Source organism: Trachemys scripta, chromosome 17 (genome assembly GCF_013100865.1).
Source record: "Trachemys scripta elegans isolate TJP31775 chromosome 17, CAS_Tse_1.0, whole genome shotgun sequence".
Taxonomy (NCBI): Eukaryota; Metazoa; Chordata; order Testudines; family Emydidae; genus Trachemys; species Trachemys scripta.
The window spans coordinates 591,218-610,308 of NC_048314.1; the positions used below are offsets into that span (position 1 = coordinate 591,218).

At 55.8% G+C, this 19,091-nt stretch overlaps 1 protein-coding gene across 1 annotated transcript in view; it reads right to left on the reverse strand.

Annotated features, from left to right (window-relative positions):
• Window positions 1-547: 547 nt before the first annotated feature.
• MCOLN1 (mucolipin 1) overlaps window positions 548-19,091 on the reverse strand; it is a 32,449-nt gene continuing 13,905 nt past the window's right edge. Inside the window, exons 5-14 of the mRNA XM_034793634.1 lie at window positions 18,500-18,611; window positions 15,315-15,411; window positions 14,443-14,542; window positions 13,892-13,998; window positions 13,078-13,227; window positions 11,639-11,740; window positions 10,557-10,679; window positions 9,340-9,546; window positions 7,766-7,896; window positions 548-5,686 (exon numbers count right to left, since the gene is read on the reverse strand). Coding sequence (XP_034649525.1) covers window positions 5,650-5,686; window positions 7,766-7,896; window positions 9,340-9,546; window positions 10,557-10,679; window positions 11,639-11,740; window positions 13,078-13,227; window positions 13,892-13,998; window positions 14,443-14,542; window positions 15,315-15,411; window positions 18,500-18,611 — 1,166 coding nt within the window. The 3' untranslated portion in view covers window positions 548-5,649. The remainder of the gene's footprint in view (window positions 5,687-7,765; window positions 7,897-9,339; window positions 9,547-10,556; window positions 10,680-11,638; window positions 11,741-13,077; window positions 13,228-13,891; window positions 13,999-14,442; window positions 14,543-15,314; window positions 15,412-18,499; window positions 18,612-19,091) is intronic.

A 19,091-nucleotide genomic window follows, 5' to 3' on the forward strand; every position in this document is an offset into this window, starting at 1 on the left:
TCATGACCTGCCCCAGAGCCAGCACCCTCAACAAACTCCCAGGCTTCCACATGCCTAAGCGGACATGCTCAGGGAGAGGGGACCTTATCAGACAAGCTTTGTGGGATCCAGAAGTTGATGCTTTTTGATAGGCTCTTATTGTTTGAGGAGGGACACAAACAAAAATCACTATGGTGACAAGTGGCTTTTTTTCCATGCCTCATACACAACCTGCACTGGCTGCATGGTCACAGGTGAGCACGTGCTGGGTTGCACAAGGCAGTTTAGTGTAGTTAGACAGTGATGCAGGCTGGCTGTAAATATCTCCTGGACAGCAGATACCACTGTTACAACCCACAGTACCCATGGCAGTGCCGTCGGCATCTGCACAGCGCTTCAGGGCACCACAGAACTTACCTAGCCGCACCCATGATTTTACGTTACGGGAGGGGAAGAGAAGTGCTTTAGGTTAAAAAACAGACAACTCACTTCTCCCCGAAGCCAAAGTTGGTGCAATTTGCCCTTAAGAAGCAAGACAGCTGCGAACACCCCCAAAGAACACAACCACTTCTCCAAGATTGCCTTTATTTATCAATTGCCAGTGACTATCCTGCCACACTATTTACACCAATCCCACAGTCTTAGTGCTGCCCACCGCCACGAACACAAGTACAAGGGCTGCTTTAGCTTTCACAGCCCAATCCAAACAAGTATCGTGCCAAAAGTGAGAGAGGTCCATGGGCACGTGCAATCTTGCACACCTGAAGGCGTCAGCCACTGGGTAGTTTGTGTAGTAGTACCAGCATTACAATAGCAGCCAAACAGCCCTGTCTGGCTCTAGGGTGTAGTGTGCTGGCAGCTCTACAGCCCCCATAGCGTGCCTGCCCAGAGACTGTGCATGCCCGTGGCACACACAGCATCACCAGGAAAGCAGGTGAAAGGTCAGTGGTAGGTGACACTCCAAGACATAGGTGCATGATAGAACTTCATATAGTTTGTAGTGATGTACTAATGAAAAGGTCCAGTCCCAACCCAGTGTGGCCTCCTTCCTCACCCACACACAGATACCCCTTCAAAAATCAATAGTCTGTCCCCCCACATCAAGAGGGTTCTGACTTAGAGTTTTTCACAAAACATGCTGGTCTCTGAACCTTTAGACTTTTTCTCCACAACCAGGAAGGCTAGAAACTCTCTTTAAAACAAAAGCTGAGATTCCCCTGACAGCACATGATGCTATGAGTTTAAGGGGGGGGGGGGGGGGGGGAAATCACACCAAATATTGCAAGGCTCACATTAAAGTCACAAATCAGCAGCACTGTCAACCCCTGGAGGAAAGGGCTGCATGAACAGAGAGGCAGGCAGCAGCCAGGATCATTTTCTGTAGCTGGAGCACTGAAAGATGCCTCATCACTGTCTTCCCCCAGCACCAACTCATCAGTGCAAAGATACTTGTAATAAGCTCATCACCCCAGCAGCAAGGCAGACAGAGGGACAGCCCCTGTGCTTGGGGGGGTGTAGGGGAGACACGCTTGGCAAGAATTTGTCCCCAGCACAGCAGTCCTGGCCCTAGAGCAGGGTGCATCCTGTACAGACGAACACAGACCCAGGCTCGGTTTCTGGCCCTATTAGCAGGGCCACATGCTAGGATCATGTGAAGGGGTGAAGGGGTTTGACACATGAGCCCATTACACTGAGGGGGAAAAGACAGCAATGTGGAGCTACTGACAGGGCTGAATGCAAGGGGCTTGTTAGAGACAGGGCCCCCTTCCTCCCCAACAGCAGGGGCCCATGCAGGCAGCAGAGGGACAGCACAGGCTGCAGGAGGCAGGTATTCAGTGGAGCTTTCCAAGAGGGAGAGGGGACACTAATAATGCTGAGCTGTCGCCGTGCCAGCTCCCAGAGGGGAACAGCTGCTTGTGTTGTTACAAAACATGCCCTTGACCCAGCCTGTCCAACAGCCCACGAGACAACACATCCAGAGCAGTGTAAACAGCCCCTTCGGCCAGCTCCAGCAGCACAGGCCTCCGCCAGCCACAGAGGAGGCAGATTACAGGTAGCAGTGGCTAGGGCCTAGGCCAGCTGTGCACCAGGCCCTTCAGCAGGGGGAAGAGACACTATAGTGGAAGGGCCAGTGGAACTGTTCAAACGTTCTCCTGTCAGCTTAACTCTGCTCCCACCAGAGCAGCAATGGTCATGCGCGCACATGGGAAAGGAGCCTCAGCCCTGAGACCCCTCTTACCTTTCCTTCCATGCAGCCTGGATCTAGCGCCCGTGGTCCAGAGTGCAGGGTTTTCACCGAGTGCGGCCAGAGCCGCTGCAACCCTGGGACATCAGGCGTTGAGCACAGGTGGCAATGCTCCAAGCCAAACAAAACATGTACAAGCCACTCGGCCTCCTGCAAGTCAATAGGAAGAGCACCACACCCTAAGCAAGTGGGGAGGGGAGCCCACTTGAGATGCTGCACAAATGGCACGGCTGGGAGAAGCCATCAGGCAGGGCGGCCTCTAGGAACCCAACTGCCTGCTGCTGACCAGAGTTTGGGCAACAGTCTGATCGAAGCACAATCCATTCACAGTCGCAATCTGAACTACCAACACCAGGGCTGGCTCCCAGCCACACTCCTCTTCATGGGGATTCATATCGGGCATTCAGCAGCCCAAGGACCTGCTTGAACCTGGATCTCCCTCAACAGATGAACAGGTACTACTGACATCACCAGCACTAGCAGCCCTGACCAGGGCGAGGGGCTGCAGGCCAGCTCCAAAGCGGGCTACACTCACCCCACCACCATAAAGTGTACACCCTCCAAAGCCCGAGGTGCCAGCTTCTTAAGTGGGGGGCTCTGCCAGAGGAAGATTTAAATGCTCCTTGTGCTGCCGCCAGCCCACAGCCCTGACCCTGCTGGAAACGCTTTCCTGCAGAATTCCAGGCTGTACGTGAATTCAGTGTGGTGGACATGCTTGTGATTTCACAGGAGGTGCAGGCAGGATGCGGCTAAGTCTGTCCCAAGCCCGGCTGCTGCCAATTTGTCCACCCCCCACCCCGGTTCACAGGGACTCCAGCTGGGCTCCAGCACGCCCAGCCCTGGGGGCCTTCCCAGTCTGCATAGGACACAAGCTCCATTTGGTGCTGAGAGAGGAGGGCTGGCCCATAGCTCACTCTCCGCACAGTGGGTCAGTGAGAGCCCAGTGCACAAGGCAGGTGGCAGGCCTGACTTTCTGGCACAGATAACAGGAGCTCAAGCTAACCAAGGCTGCAGCGGAGATGGGGGGCACTAAGCCTAAGGAGCTCTGGTCCCTGTGCCCAGCTATAGATTATGGGGGCTCTCGCTGGGTACCAGAGGCACAATCTCCCCCCCCCACTGTGCTTTTAGCTACAAGGCCTTAAAGGAACGGAGGCTGCTTAAAACCATTAAAGGTATGTCTACATTGCCCCAATCTCTCAGCAGCATGTAGCCCCCTTCACATGGCTATAAACTGTGTAGACCGTGAGGCATGGCTTAGGTGGGTAAAGACACACCTGAAGGGGGTAGGTATGTGCTCAGGTAGATATCCCACACAGCTCTACTCACCCAAGCTGTGCCTCCCTGTCTACACTGCTGTTTTTAGCACAGTAGTGTCCTGCTGCTGTTGCCCAGTTGCAGGGAAAGGCTCGGCCTCCCCCATCATAGCCTTTCACTCACGTGTAGCTACGCCCAGTGTGGACACGGCCCACTTTTCACTGCAGCATGTAACTATGTGTGCACCACACATCACCACCACTGCCATCCCCTTCATATTGCGCCTTTCCATCTGCATGTTTTGTACCTGCAGCTGTTAGGAGTCTTCCCACTGGAGCTGGCTGGACCCCCAGAGAGTGGGTGAGGAAGGGAAGATCCACTTTCCTTTGTTTGCCAGCCCTCTGGGGAGGGGCAGTTGCACTGCCTGGCCCAGGTGCTCGCTAGTAACAGCACAAGCCAAACAGAGTGGAGAGGCTGTGGGCAGGGGAGGCAGGTTCTGCTGCCGCTCGTGGGGATGTTAGAGACCTTGGCAATGTGAGAGGGATTTAGAACAAAGAGCAGGCCCTGGACCTGGAGGATTCAGAGTTATTCTCTGGGTGTGGAGGCTGGCCACACCCCTCTAAGGCCCAGGGGGAAAGATCTGACCCCACAGAGGCTTAGCCAGCAGCCATTCTCAGCACACACACTACTGCCCGGCTGCAAACAACGCACAGGAGAGGCTGCAGTGAGTCCTAAAAAAACATGATTTAAAAAGTATTAAAACTGCAAGGTGACTGGAAAAGGGCCCTGGGGCTATGCCGCTACTGGCACAGAAAGAATCTGTCCTTTCCCACGGGTATTTCCATCAGAAACCAGGGCTCCCCTCTCCTCTGCGCTGGAGGATTCTGAAGGGCTTGGGGTCTAGCAGAATTGTGACATCAGAGCGCAACAGCCACAGCCCTTTGGAAAGGAAGGGATTGGTGCAGAACCCAAGGCTTTGCCAGCCACTCAAGGTGGAAGAGGTCTGTGCAAGGCCCCAGCATGCCCTCCCTCATCCGCAGGCAGAAGCCATACCCCCTTCCCAACTCTCTGCTCCTCCAAGGAGACCTCCAGTAGGAACAGGGGAGAGCAGACTGTTTCTAAAAGGTAGATAAAAAATAAAAGCCCCAAAGGCTTTTTTAAACAGCAGCAGAAAGGTCCCAGCCCTCCCCACCCTCCCCCCAGGCATGGCATGTTGGGGGCGGGAGGAGGGAGAGGCAGCTTGAAAACATTTTAAAAAACACCTTCAAAACTAAACCCAGCCTATCAAGTGTTCAGGCTGCAGACAGCACCCAGCACAGTGCAACTCAGTGATGCCCTCAGTGGGGCGTCTCTGCAGCAGACAGGCCAGCAGTCAGAAGAGAGCGGAAACTGGAAAAAGCAAGATGCAGAATGACAGAGTACCCAGAACACAGCCCCTGGGATGGCACCAGTTCCCACCTGGGAGGAGAGGGGGGTCTGGAGAGCAGTATCTTTCCCAAACTCTCCTAGCCCCCTGCAAAGCTGGGCTTCCCCTGCCTAAGGGAGGAAGGGCTCCATCAGGGGAACTCCTTCCGCTACATAAACTCAACAGTCTCTGCTGGGCCCCAGGCTGCAAGGGACAGGGGAGGGTTCTGCTGAGGGGTGGCACTGCCCTGGGACAAGAGTGCTGGCATCACTGCAGTGCTCATCTCATTCAAGTTCCATTTTCGCATGGCTTCATGTGAAGAGCCACGCCAGTGACAAAGGGGGGTCCTCAGTCCTTTTCCTCCCCCCTCCGGATCTCACAGCCTGGTAAGAGCCAGAAGGTAAATAAAGAAGGTGCTACATAAAAGCTGTGGCCCAAGGTTCCAGCCCATGTGGCCAGTACACACTGAGCAGAGCCCAGCTGGTGCTACAGGTTAAGGGTTGACTCAGCAGATCCAGGGTTCATCTTGGTGGACAGAGCTCACCCATGTCTCTGCTTGGGCGGCCACACAGCCCCACTCCTGCTAACAGTCCTTGAAGTCCAGCCAGGGAGGCAGCTGCCATGGGGTGCGGTCGCAGGGCTGGGATTGTCCCCATGACCAACCCCCTCCAGGCAGTTCCACGTACAAGGCTCAGTTCCCCAGCAGTACAGCAGAGAGCGCTCTCCCGCACAGGTACACAGGTCAGGCTCTCCCCCAGCTGCGTTGTCAATTCACCACCAGTGTGTTGTCCTGCAGTGGAGCCCTGCAGGGTGAGCAGAGGAAACGGTGTGAGCAGTACAGCCCCAGCCAGACGCTGGCCTCTGGCACACGCACCAGCGGGCATGCTGATGGCAGGGGGAATCCAGCCCCAGGGCTGAGCCGGCTGTGAGGTTGCCATGCAGCACAGTGGAGCTCAGAGCTGCACGAGGACTGGCCTGCACCATAAACGAACAGTTGCGACATCTGGAAGCATCATGTCCCTCCCACAAGCCTGGTGCCAGCTGCACAGCTCAAGCAGGAGCCGATCTGCACAGCACGTTGCGCTGAGGACTTCCCCATGCAGTGAGGCCTGCTGCAGAGAAAGGGCTGGGCCAGGGGGGTCTTGCGCAGGTTGCTAGTTACTGACCTGGCTGCTGTTTAAGGCCCTTTTATACCCAGACAGAACAATCTGTCCAGGTGTCCCTTTCCATCCCAAGTCCTAGGGACCAGCTGGGGAAGGACTCAAAAGCTGCCTCCCATCTCTAGGCTCCAAGTATGCTCCTGCCGGTAGTTTGACACGGAGCTCACGAAAGCAAAGGACTAATACGCTTGTTAAGATTACAGGTCTCCTGGTCCCCCCCAGTCCTGACTCACAGCCCCCTACTATCCCAGCTCTGCCAGTGCCCCTCAGTCCCAACCCACAGTCCATTGCTATACTTCTAGTCACCTTTCCCACACCATTCATGGTTTTACAGAGCTTTAGCATATCTCCCCTTAATCATCTCTTTTATAAGCTGAATAGCCCGAATCGTTTTAGGCTCTCGTTGCGTGCAAGCCATTCCATAGTCTATCATCTCTGCTGCCCTTCTCTGAACCTTTTCCAGCTCCACTATACCCTTTTCAGATCAGAACTGGACACCGTATTCAAGGTGTGGACACACCTTGGATTTATATAGTGGAGGATGATATCTTCTATTCCTTTCCTAATAATTCCTACCATTGTTAGCCCTTTTACCTGCTGCTGTGCATTGAGCTGAAGTTTCTTGAGTGGTAACAACTAATTTAGAACCCATCATTATATAGATATAGTTGGGATTATTTTTTCCAGCCTATTACTTTAGATTTATCTATCTTGAATAATGTTGTATCCTCTGCAGACTTTGCCACTTCACTGTTCACTGTCTTTTCCAGATCGTTAATGAATATGCTGAACACCACAGGTCCCAGTACAGATATTTGGGGGACCACGTTGTTTAACTCTCTCCATTTTGAAAACTGACCATTTATTCTCACACTTGGCTTCCTATCGTCTAACCAGTGACTGATACGCGAGGGCCCTACCAGTTATCCCATAGCAACTTCGTCCCTTAAGAGCCATTGGTGGGACCTTGTCTGTCTTTCTGACAATCCAAGTACGCTATCCACTGGGTTTGGCTTCCTATCGTCTAACCAGTGACTGATACGTGAGGGCCCTACCAGTTATCCCATAGCAACTTAGTCCCTTAAGAGCCATTGGTGGGACCTTGTCTGTCTTTCTGAAAATCCAAATACGCTATCCACTGGCTTGCCCTTACTCACATGCTTGCTGACCCCTCATAGTCATGCCTCTTGTGCCATGTTGGCTCTTTCTCAACACATCATGTTTCTCTGTGTGTCAGATAATTCTGTTCTTTACCAGTTTCTACCAACTTGCCCAGCGCTGAAGTTAAGCTCCAGAAGTGATCCTGGCCAGTAAACCTTTTTTTAGAAATCGGCGTTACGTTAGCTACCTTCCAATCATCTGGAACAGAGGCTTGTTTCAGTGATAGATTATATACCACCGTTAGTAACACTGAATTGAATTTCACATTTGAGTCCCTTCAAAACTCTTGGGGGAACACCAGCTGGTCCTGGTAACTTACTACTGTTTAATCTAGATGTTCTAAAGCCCTTTCTATTGACCAGGGTACAACGTGCAGTTCACTTCTCTGCTTAGTACATGGGGACCATCCCTGCCCCCCCACAACTCCTAACAGCCACCCCCAGCTCTGACCCTAGAGAGTTACTGGAATGGGGTTAGAGCAGAGTGGTTCAGTCCATCCTGTCCCCAGAGCCTGCTGGATCCAGCCGTGGGAGCATATTGGCTCCCGCCCTGCATACGTACCGCTCGCAGCAGCAGAAGACCGAGCAGGAGGAGCTGCTCTCACGGCGGAACTTGCCAGACCTTGGGCTGTCTTTGCATTCGGCAATATACATGTGGAGCTGTGTGATGGGCACATCACCCTCACACTGGTGCTGCAGAAGTGGACAGAGAGGAGTCAGGCTGCCTGCCTACCAAGCCTGGCCTGAGAACCCCTTCCAGAGGCCTCTCCCTCCAGAGGCCTCCTACCCCCTCTCAGCAGCAAGGGAGCTCTTGGGGACACTGGGAGGGGGAGCCAATCCAGGGCACTAATGGCTCTGAAGGCTGATCAGGGCATGCTGGAGTCTTGACAATGGCCTAGCAGAGTCCTTGATGATCTTAGCAGAAGCCAAGGATCTGATGGACCAGAAACAATCCCCTCACCTCACAGGCAGCCCTGCCACGTCCCGGTGCAGCCTAGGGAAAGCTCGCTCTATGCTGCCTGCACTGTTCATGTTCCAGGCCCAGGGCCGTCCTGTGAGGGGTGCAAGGCCCAGGACAAATCAGCCCCCCGTCCCCGACTTCACCCCTTCCCCCAAACCCTCACCCTGCCTCTTCCCGCCCCCATTCCACTCCTTCCCCCAAACCCCCACTCCACCTCTTCCTGCCCCCATTCCACCCCTTCCCCCAAACCCCCATTCCACCCCTTCCCCCAAACTCCCACCCCACCTCTTCCCGCCCCTTCCCCCAAGCGCACCCAGTCCCCACTTCTCCCCCTCTCTCCCAGAGCCGACCTGGACACAGCAAAACAGCTGTTGGCAGTGGAAGGGAGGCTCTGGGAGGGAGGGGGAGGAAAGATCAGCGAGGCCACCAGCAGGTGAGAGGCGCTGGGGAGGGGAAGGGAGAGCTTAGCTGCCAGTGGGTGCTGGGCACCCACAGAGTCAGCACGTATGGAGCACAGCGGCCTCCCAAAGCATGGGGCCTGTGGCGGTCGCACCTATTTGTCGTATCCTAGGGACAGCTCTGTCCAGGCCTAGAAGGAAGAGTTCCACAGAACTGAAGAGAAAGCTAAAGCCTCCCCAGAGAGGGCTTCCCTACTCAGTACCCATGAGGGCAGGCTCCAGGGCCCTCACTATCCTTCCCCATAGTCCTCAGAGGGCTGGCAGCAACAGGGCAACGGCAGCACTGCCAGACGTGCTAGGGCCGGAGGGACCATAGGTGGTGCCACTTTGAATTTAAATTGGTGGAGCCCATGGGTCGTACTGGGAACGGGCTGGCTCAGGCACACAAGTGTTTATGGTCTCAAGCAAAGCTGTCTCCAAACCACGTCCTGAGGTGATGACTGCCAGCTGCAGCTAGGCCGGGGGGAGGGGGCGTGTCCTACCCCATGCACCTGTCATTGGGTAACTAAGCCCACCATTGGCACCAATAACAGGGCAACCCATGGAGTTCACAATACTCGCTGCTGGAAGGGCTTCACATCCCAACATGCTGTGCTCCACCCCAAGATGGAGGTGGCTGAGGGAACCTGAGACAAGGTCCATTTCATTCAGGTTGGACATGGCTCTCGGGCTCTGACAATCCTGCAGCCCACGGAAGGCAGCACTCCCCAGACTGACCTTGATGGTCTCATAAGAGCCCGTGATGAGTGCAATGAAGAGGCTGAGCACCATGTAGATGAAGAGACTGATGAAGGTGTAGAGGTAGAGCTGGCTGAAGAGCCACACCAGGTAGCTGTTCTGTTGCATCTCAGCGAAGGTCACGAACATATCGTCCCCGTTGATGAGGGAGAAGAGGCATTCGGACACCATGGAGAGGGAGCGGAACTGCACATAGGGCAGAGAGAGCCAAGCCCCTGAGTACAGGTGTGGCCGGGCAGACCCTGGAGCAAAGCCACATGGGGAGCTGGAGCAGCGCTGCGTGACCATCTAGGCTCAATGGCAGCAGAGCTACCGCCAACACAGATCTTCCCCCTTCATGGCAAAGGGCCCTACGCTCTATCCAGCCATTAGCCCCCTTCCCCAAATAGGTGCAGAGAGGGGAAGGGACTAGCCAACATCACCTAGCAGGGTAGCAACAGGAACAGGCCCCTGAGGGCTCCCATTTCCTGCTTGCCTCACTTCCTCCTGCCTCTCTTGCCACCCGCTGCTTGGTGCTGCCTGACCAGGAGCAGAGACGCTGGCAGAGCCAAGCCAAGCCATGGGCCAGAGGTTCAGTTGTAGCAGCCTCACCTGCTCCAGACCCTATGCTGCACTAAACAGTGCAATAGGACAGAGGGGGATTCCTTGCTGCTGCTACCCACGGTGCACGGAGAGGCCGATGCCAGCTGGGTGTTGGGGGAAGGGCTGCTGTCCCCCCTGCATTTTGTTTCCACTGGGAGGTTCCTTACGGATCTCCCCCCACTGAAGGGACTGGGATGGGGATCAAGACTGGCTGTGTTCTCCCCTAATGCAGGGCAGTGCCTGGAGGGTTATTGCCATTTTACAGGGCAGACCTACCACCAACACAGCGGGAGACTCCAAGGCTCTGGGATCTCTGGCTTGGGGACTTGGAATTCCACCCAAGCAAACGCATGACTCCAGTGCCCCATGCCACACAGACCTGGCCCCCCAACATGGTACAGTCCCCTCCTCAATGCCCCTAGACACACTGACCTGCCCCCTTATGCTACTAGCCACCCAAACCACCTCCTCCCCTCCCCCCAACATGGTACAGTCCCCACGTGCTCCTAGCTACAGTCTGACCCCCCCCCCAGTTGGTACAGTGCCCCCAACACTCCCAGCTGCAGACCTGGTCTCCCCAACCAACCCCAACATGGCACAGTGCCCCATGATACCTTGACATGGTACGGGCCCAGTACGATCCACCCGCAGAAGCAGTAGCCCAGGTAAATGACAGCGACACAGCAGCAGAAGCGGATCACGTTGGGGAGGGCGACCCTCATGGTCACTATGAGAATCTGGGGAAGACAGATGTGATTGTGAAACACTAATAGTGCAGGGACTCTCCACCAGGGCGCCCAGAGTCAGCAGGAGATGCCAAAGAGGACACCATGATGGAGCTGGGTATCCCCAAGGGATAATGGGACCCGTCACCACACGGAGATCAGAGGGGAGCAATAATAATTGCGGGGGTGGTACAAAGGTCTGGGAGAGGAGGCAGCAGACGCAACAGAGGCCTGCAGCGTTGCCTGGCAGCCAGCAAGGCGGGGGCATCAAGTCATGGAGCAGGGAGGCAGATGTCTTGTCAGAGCCCTGCAGAAACAGCACCTGGGACTGAGGCCTGTCCCCAGGCCAGCAGCGATCCTCCAGAAGAAAGCTGAGTGCATAGCCAGGGAGACCCCAGTGTCTGCTGTGGCATAGGTTGCTCCTCAGAATAGGAGGGACATGTCAAGCCAGGGGAGGAGGGGTTTTTAGGTGGCCCAGGAAGAGGACCAGGAGCAATGGCATGATATCACAGGGCAATGGAGCCGAGGATCAGGCTGCAAAATGATTCTCAGAGGGAGCGTCGGAAGCCCCATCCTTTCGGAGCACTTATGTGGAGTGGACAGAACATTAGCTAGCGCAACAGGTTTTCACTGAATTGCTCCAGTTTTGTTTGCTGAGAGAGCAGGGCTGGAACAGCAGGGGGTTGCAAGTCAGCCCTGAGGGGTACTGACAGAGCTGGGGGAGGGGTGAACCCCATCTAGAATCACAGGGGCACGGCTGCAGGTCAGGATTGAGGGACATCGGCAAAGCTGTGAGAGAAGTGCCAGGGGTAGGGAGATGCAGTGGCATGCTGCAGGTCAGGATTGAGGGGGCAAAGTCTACCCAGGCCTTCACTTCAAGCAGAATACAGCACCTCGGGCAGCATTGCCACTCACTGGGCCAGAGCTTTCTCACTACATGCTGTGTGCATCTGCACGCAGGCATCACTCACATTGTATTTCTGGAAGAAGCTGAGGTAGCGGATGACCCCGACCCAGACCAGGAGCGTGGAGGTGCCCAGAAGGATGCTGCACACGTCGTAGCTGGCAAAGTTCTGCAGACAGACACAGACCTATCAGGCGGCCCCGCCTCTCACAGCAAACCTGCCTCCCATCGTTAACATGAGCTTAGGTGCTTAGTATCCCGGACTACCCATCACTCACCACCATTCCACCAAGGGTTGTGGCGGGTTCTCCATCATTGGATGTTTTTCTAAGAGCTCTGCTCTGGGGAAGTTCTCTGGCCTGTGCCAGACCACATGATCACAATGGTCCCTTCTGCCCTTGGAATCTATGAATCCATTACAGCCAGGGGCGCAGAACCCAGCTGACAGCTACCGGCAGGCGGATAGGGGAGCCCAAGGAGCAGCAATACAAGATGCTGAGGGCAGCCTGTTATGCGTTTGGAACATGATGGATTGGAAAAGGGCTGCGTCAGTAAAGGCCTCACAGCATCCGGAGTGGGGAGGGGACAGTCCCTCACCAGGCAGCTCCAGCACTGCCAGGCAGGACACCTTGTGCTCTCGGGAGACAGCGAGGGGAACGCAAGTCAGCGAAAAGCAACAGGACCAATCAGAGGGGAGAGGAGGAGACTGAGGACTCCCAAGCCTGGCTCCAAGACAACAGCACAGTCTGTCAGTCCTAACCTGGGCAGGGGTCCCCTTTGGGATGGGCCAAGGGCCAGGACAGGTTGGGCTCAGGATCAGGGCAGGGTGGGCTAGGTACCTGGCATGGTTTCCCAAGGGAAGGGAGGAAGCTACGCGGGCCCTTTTAAACGAGACAAAGACCTGGCATGAGGACCTAGTGCCTTGGGTCCCCTACGCCTGATTTTTACGGTCTGTGGCGGGGAGGGGCTGTACACTGGAGGGGGATCGTCACTCAGGGCCCAGTATGGATCTGCGCAGACTAGGACATCACTAAACACTCAGATGTGTTCAGTAGCCATGATCATTCCCTCACTCCAGAGCATGGGGACAGCAGCAATCCGGCACCCATATGCAGCTATTGGGCCACCCAGTCTCAGAGTGGGTCCTTCCCTGTCCCTCTCCCTGCTGGGAACAGGCCAGGCAAATGGTGCCTCAAGCTCTGTAGGAGGCTACAGGATTACTGCACTGATCTTACAAACAGCTCTGAGTTAGGAGGGAACATGACCCCAAGACAGGAATTTTGGCAGTGCCCACATCTGCACCTAGGCTGGGCTCTCCATGCCTAGCAAGCTGCCAGCCCCACAGCCAAAGGTGTGGCCCCTTCCAGTGCCCCTGCTCTGGCTGCATTCCCAGGGTGGAGAGGAGATGTTTTGCCAGAGACATTCTCTGGGAGGGTTCCCTGGCATAGCCCCATGGGGGACGGGGGAAGAGCACACACAGGAATGGATGCCGGTCCATCCCCTCACCTTTGATTCAATTCCGATCTTCATGATGGTCCCGGACACTGTCAGGACATCACTCACCACCAGCAGGATGTACCAGCCATTCACAAACTCCATGCGGTCTGACAGGCAGACGTCCTGGTTGTAGCGTCTCTGAAAGAAATGGCCCAACTCCTGCAAGCAGAATGGAGAGCGGTGATGGACCCGCAGCAGGGACAAAGCTCCTCAGGCAGTAGGCTGAGGTGGACTTCCAAGAGTCCCTTGGGGATGTTTGGTTTGGAACATGGCTACTGGGCAGAGAAGCCCCTAGTGGGAGCAGCAGGGCCCCATCTCCCAGAATCTTCACCTTTGCAGAGGGAGAAATAGACAAAGCAAAACTCCCAGCTCTGCCCAGTGCTCCAGGAGAGTGAGATTTTCACCTGGCTCAAAATAAAATTCATATTTGCCCTTTCGACCAGGTCAGATCATCACGTTTCTCTCACTTCACTGGTCTGATGCTCTGCTCACCTCCAGGACAACTCAGCTGGGAGCAGCGGGTTCCAGCCTCTGACAGCTCCATCTCAGACTGGCGGAGCCATTCCATCCCCAGAGATGCCCACGGCCCTCATCCTTATTCAGTAGTTGTGTGCCCCAAGGGATTCATAGGAGATGCCCTGGGAACCCTCCCTCCTGCCAGAGAGACCCATCCTCAAAGGGGATCGCTGCAGCAAGCACAGCCTTACACCCAAGTGGAGGCCCATCGTTCCTGAGAGGCTGCAGGAGTGCAAGGGGCTGTGCTGTCAGAGCCTGATGTTTGCACCCAGTTGCACTCAGCCCAGCAGGCTAGGCCAGTACTCACATGCTGCAGCATCAAGCCCCGGATGATGGAGCGGGCACACAGGATGAAGGACAGCACACAAACAAGGATCACAGCCACGTCGAAGAACATGCGGAAGGTGTTGTCTCCTGGAAGAGGCAGTGGATCTCCTCAGCAAAGGAACACCAGGGCAGCCAAGCCTAGAATGCCCAGCAGTGAGCTGCCACCATCATCAGCCTGATAGACAGCAGGGGTGATACCCAGTGCCCATCCTGAAGCCAGGGTTTTAGTTACGTGGCAGTAAGGAGTAAGCGTGTCTGCTCCGATCACAGGAGCAGTGCATGGTCGTCCATGGGCAGCTGCCCTGAGTCACATCACCCAACCTGCCCAAATCATCCCCCAGCAGAGATCTAGCTGAGGAAGGCACAGACCAGAGGCAAGGTCACATTTGCTGTGAAAGGGGGCGTCTAGAATGGACAGGCCTTAATGGTTCACAGCAGCGCTAGCACAGCCACCAATGGCCCTTCCAGTTAGCAGGGGCAGGGGGAGAGGAAGACTGCCCCCAATTCTGTCTTGCCCTTCCCATCCCCTACCTCGGCCATAGACGCTGGGGTCCTTGCACTCTTTGATGTCAGCTCTGTTGTCCAGGCCGATCTTCACCCGGCCACTGTGAGCCTTGTTGTCAAACGTGATCTGGGGAAGGAAGAGGAAGACCGCTACTGCACAACAAGGAGGGGATGGGATGGCCAGGAACCTCTCTGGCTGGACAGTCCTCCCCAGCCCTGCTCCCACTGCAGGACTCTCACTCCCTTATTGCAGTCTTGCTCCGCAGGGCAGCATGCGCCAGCAGCACAGCTGGGTCTCACACTGACCCTCTGACGGAGAACCCGCTAGCGGCCATGCAGAGGGGGTGCATCTGACAGCCCCACGGGCTCAGGGAGCCCAGCTGGGCTCCTCCTGGCTCTCTGGGAAGAGTTCTTGGCTCACAAGCCAGTTGGACTCCAGCTTCTGAGCTGGTTCTGCAGGGCTAAGAGGAATGAGCAGCAGGCAGACTTTTCCGTCACTTGAGTCAGCAGGTGGCACTGTGGAGGAAGGGCAATTTTCACAGTGGCTTTCCAGCTGAGACCCCCACTAGAACTGCACCACAGCCAGAAACCTTGGCCTCCTCCTTGGCTCCCTCCTCCTATATCATGGCTGCTCACCCCCCCAGGGACACAGCCCAAGGAGCTACCTGCACATTGCTTGGAGGAATTCAGCCTGACCGCTCCTTTGCTCAAGAGCGAGCGCTCTCTGACAGCAAGAGCGACCAGGCTGTGGGGTGATCTCCCAGGAAGAAGGTAGTACAGGCTAACGGCTTGTGCTTCCCTCAGGCAGCTGCAGCCCGCGGGGAGTCCTGGCTACATATTTCTCTGGCGCAGACAGGCCTTCTGCAGCCCGGGCTCAGAGCTGGGTCGGGGTTACTCACAGTGATGGTGAAGGTGTAGCAGTCCGGAATCTCATTGTTAATGATCGTCTGGATGTTGATGGCCTTCAGTTTAAACTGGATGGTGACGTTAATGAGCCTGCAGGAGACAGCGATCAGACTAACAGGATAGCTTCTGGAGTGGTACGTTCCATTCCATCGCTCCAAAAGGGAGCCGCTCTTCACCGCTAGAAACTCAGCACCATACAGTTCCTTTCAGCCCAAAACGACACAGGCCATCCTCCCAAAAGAAGCCGGTGTTGGCCCATTTTACAGATGGGGAAACAGCAACTTAGCTGAAATCATGGGAGCAGTGGCAGAGCCAGGAGCAGAACCCAGAATTCTGACTCACTGCTCCAGCCCAACCACTAGGTAACACCGTCTAAAGGGAAACCAAGGTAATGTCTTTACCCTGCAGCTGGGAGGTATAATTTCCAGCTCGGGTAGATGTACGTGCACTAGTTCTGCTCAAGCTAGTGCCTAAAAATGGCAGTGTGGCCACCGTGGCTTAGGCTAGTCATCCTAGTACAACTGCAACCAAGATCCTAGGTACGGCTCAAGCAGCTAGCCTGAGCCGCCACCCAGGCCAGTGGCCACACCGCTGTTTTTATTGTGTTAGCTTGAGTAGCGCATGTGTCACACCTCCCCACTGCAACACAGCTGTACCCTTAAAAATAAGGCCATGGACCTAACTGGTGGGCACCTTCTGAGCCGCTCCCCCCACCAACACCCCCTCCCGCTTGTTAGTGCGTGGGAAGCATTCCCCCTCCCCCTCGTTCAATTCAACAGGAAGCCATCACCTTCAGAGTCGTCCTGCTAGAACTAGGACGTAGGTCTTTTAGCTCAAGCTGGTGGTCTCTTCCCCATCCCTGCGCTCACTCACATTACACAGTGGTCACCGCACACATCCTCAGCTCCACAGAGCTCCTAGGTCCCTATCACATCCTCCTCCAGAGCTCGGCCAGATCCTGGCAGCTGTGCTCTCTCAACTGCTGAGTCCCCAGATTTAGCAGCATGTTGAGTAACCACCGGGGAAGCAGAAGTTCTTGTAGACAATGCAGCAACAATGCCACTGTGCTAGCACAGGCGGAAGCAGGCCCCAGAGCCACCGCAAGAAGGAGAAGGGGAAAGAGGGACCCAGGGCACAGGAACAACGAGAATAGCTGGTTCAGCATTTCAGAGCCCAGCTGAGCACATGCAGGAGTCCCTAGGAGCCACTGAACAAGATCAGGAGCTTTTCAGGATACTGAACTGTTCTGCTCAACTAAGGCTTCTGCTCTGCCAGTCAGCCTGCCCACCAGTGTCCCCCAAACTCAGCCCTGCCAGCCAGCCCCCACACCTGTCGTCCCCCCGACACACACCAACTTGGCTCTGCCAGCCCCCACACCTGTCGTCCCCCCGACACACACCAACTTGGCTCTGCCAGCCCCCACACCTGTCGTCCCCCCGACACAACCCAACTTGGCTCTGCCAGCCCCCACACCTGTCTCCCCTCCCACCATCTGTCTCCCCATCAGCACCCAATGCCAACAACCAATCCACCCACCTGTCTCCCCCGCTCACACCCACTCCCCCACCAACTCGAGCCTGCCAGCCAGCCAGCCCACCAGTGTCCCCCTCCCCAGCCCTACCTTTACCCTTCCACTTTCAGTCCCTCACTCACTCTCTATCACTCCCAGGCACAGGTTGCCCCACTGAGAAATATGAAGATTGTCCCTGTTGCACCCTACGGTTTCACCCCTCAGCTGGGGGGCTTCTGCCTCTTACACTCATCAGGCCTTGTATACACTACAGGGGGAAAATCAACATAAGTTATGCAACTTCAGCTACGTGAATAATGTAGCTGACGTTGACGTACTTAGATCTACTTACCGCGGGGTCCACACTATGCTATGTTGACTGGAGACGCTCTCCCGTTGACTCCCCTTGCGCTTCTTGTTAAGGGGAGTACAGGGCGAGCGATCAGCAGTCAATTTAGTGGGTCTTCACTAGATCTGCTAAATCGACCACTGATGCATCAATCACTGTGCATCGAACCCCCGGTTAGTGTAGACAAGCCCTTAGTAATAATTCTGCAAGTTGTGGGGTCTAGCCGATAGAACGCCGGCCTGGGACTCTGCCACTGGCCTGCTTGGTGACCTTGCGAGAGTCACTTCCCTCTCCATGCCTGTTCCCCTCTTATCCTGTGTTTGTCTTGTCTACTCAGATAAGGCTTTTGGGGGTGGGGGCTGTGCCTCCCGAGGCATCCATGCAGCACACTGCACAGTTCTGCGAAAGGAACTGAGTGACGCTGTGGTGGGAGATGGTGCCAGCTTAGCAGGGCCCACAGAAGCAAGTCAGACCTGTATGTACTTGAGGAACTGAGGTCAAGCAAGTGACTCTCTTGCTCTGGCTGAGGAAGTTGATTCATCTCTGTCCAGCGACCCTTTTCATGAAGAAGGCTGTTCCCACTACAAAGGCCCTAGATTTGGAATCATCAGAGCAGGAAACTTCAAAGAGCTGAAGCCACACATGATGCTGCATGCGCTGCCCCCCGTGTAATGCTGCCAGGGAACTAACAAGGTCTCCCCTTCACCAGCATCAGACCCAGTCACTGCCTCAGTTTCACCCCCTTCGGCTCCCTAATAGTTTCCCAGCAACAAGTCTAGCCCCCTTCCCGTGCTCAGCAACTCGTTTGCCCCTTTTGGTTCGGGGCAATACACAGGGACTCCCTCCCAGCCACACCGGGAATCCCAGCCGACACCCCACAGCAAGTGCCAGAGCCAATACTCTTCAACCCCCCCCCACACTGTCCCAGCCAAACTGCTTCTAGAGACACTTCCCAGGGGCCCCCATTCCCCTCCCCAGGGTTGCTCCTGCCCAGTTTTTGCCTCTGGCTGGTGTGGAGAGCTCCACAGAGTTAGAGGACAGCAGGGACCACCAGATCACCTACTCTGACCTCCCATGTATCATAGGCCACCAGCATCCGCACCATAAACCCAGCAATCCAAATTAGACCAAAGGATTCTAGCCCAGAGGAGACTGAGCCAGAGGCAGAGGACAGGGCTCCCCCAGGTAACCCTGCCAGAGACCCTAGCTTTGACTGCGTCTCCTGTTTTCAGCAGGTGGCCTGGCCCCGGCGGTGGGTATGGAAACGACCCCCCCCCCCCCCATCACTCACGACATGCCTGGAGAGATAAGGCACTTACTTGTGAAACTTGAGCGTGAAGTTCCGGTAGCTGGGGTGGGGCTGCAGGGAGAGTGTCTCCACAGGCTGCAGGGGCCAGGGCATCCTCTCCATGGGGTCCACACCCAGGCAGTCTGCAGAGGAAGCGGAGGCTGTCCTCAGAGAAGCACCCCAGTCAGCACCAACACAGGACCTACTGCCCCTCCCCCACCTTCCCGCAGCAAGGAAAGCCCGCCCGCCCCCCCCCACACAGACACTGGCACCATTTGCCACATCAGGGACCAGTCCTGCCCCCAGGATGGAGCCAGAGAGGAGCAGAGAACAAGGACCTAAGCTTGCTTTTCAAACAAGGGGCAGGAGCTAGTCTAAGCCAACCCACCCCTCACTTGTTTACAGAGCACTTTAGCATGACATCTGTCCCACTGCGCTATGGGCAGCCATCGCAGGCTGGGTGCAACAGACAATGCCTGCCTAAGGCACTCCCAGCAACACCCTCTCCCCCCCGAGGCTGCAGCAAGGCTCCAGGGAACTCACCTGCCAAAGGAGAGCTCACCCACCACCTTGGATTTAGCCTGAGCAAGGCCATGGGTGCACTCCCCTTCCCAGGTACCGCT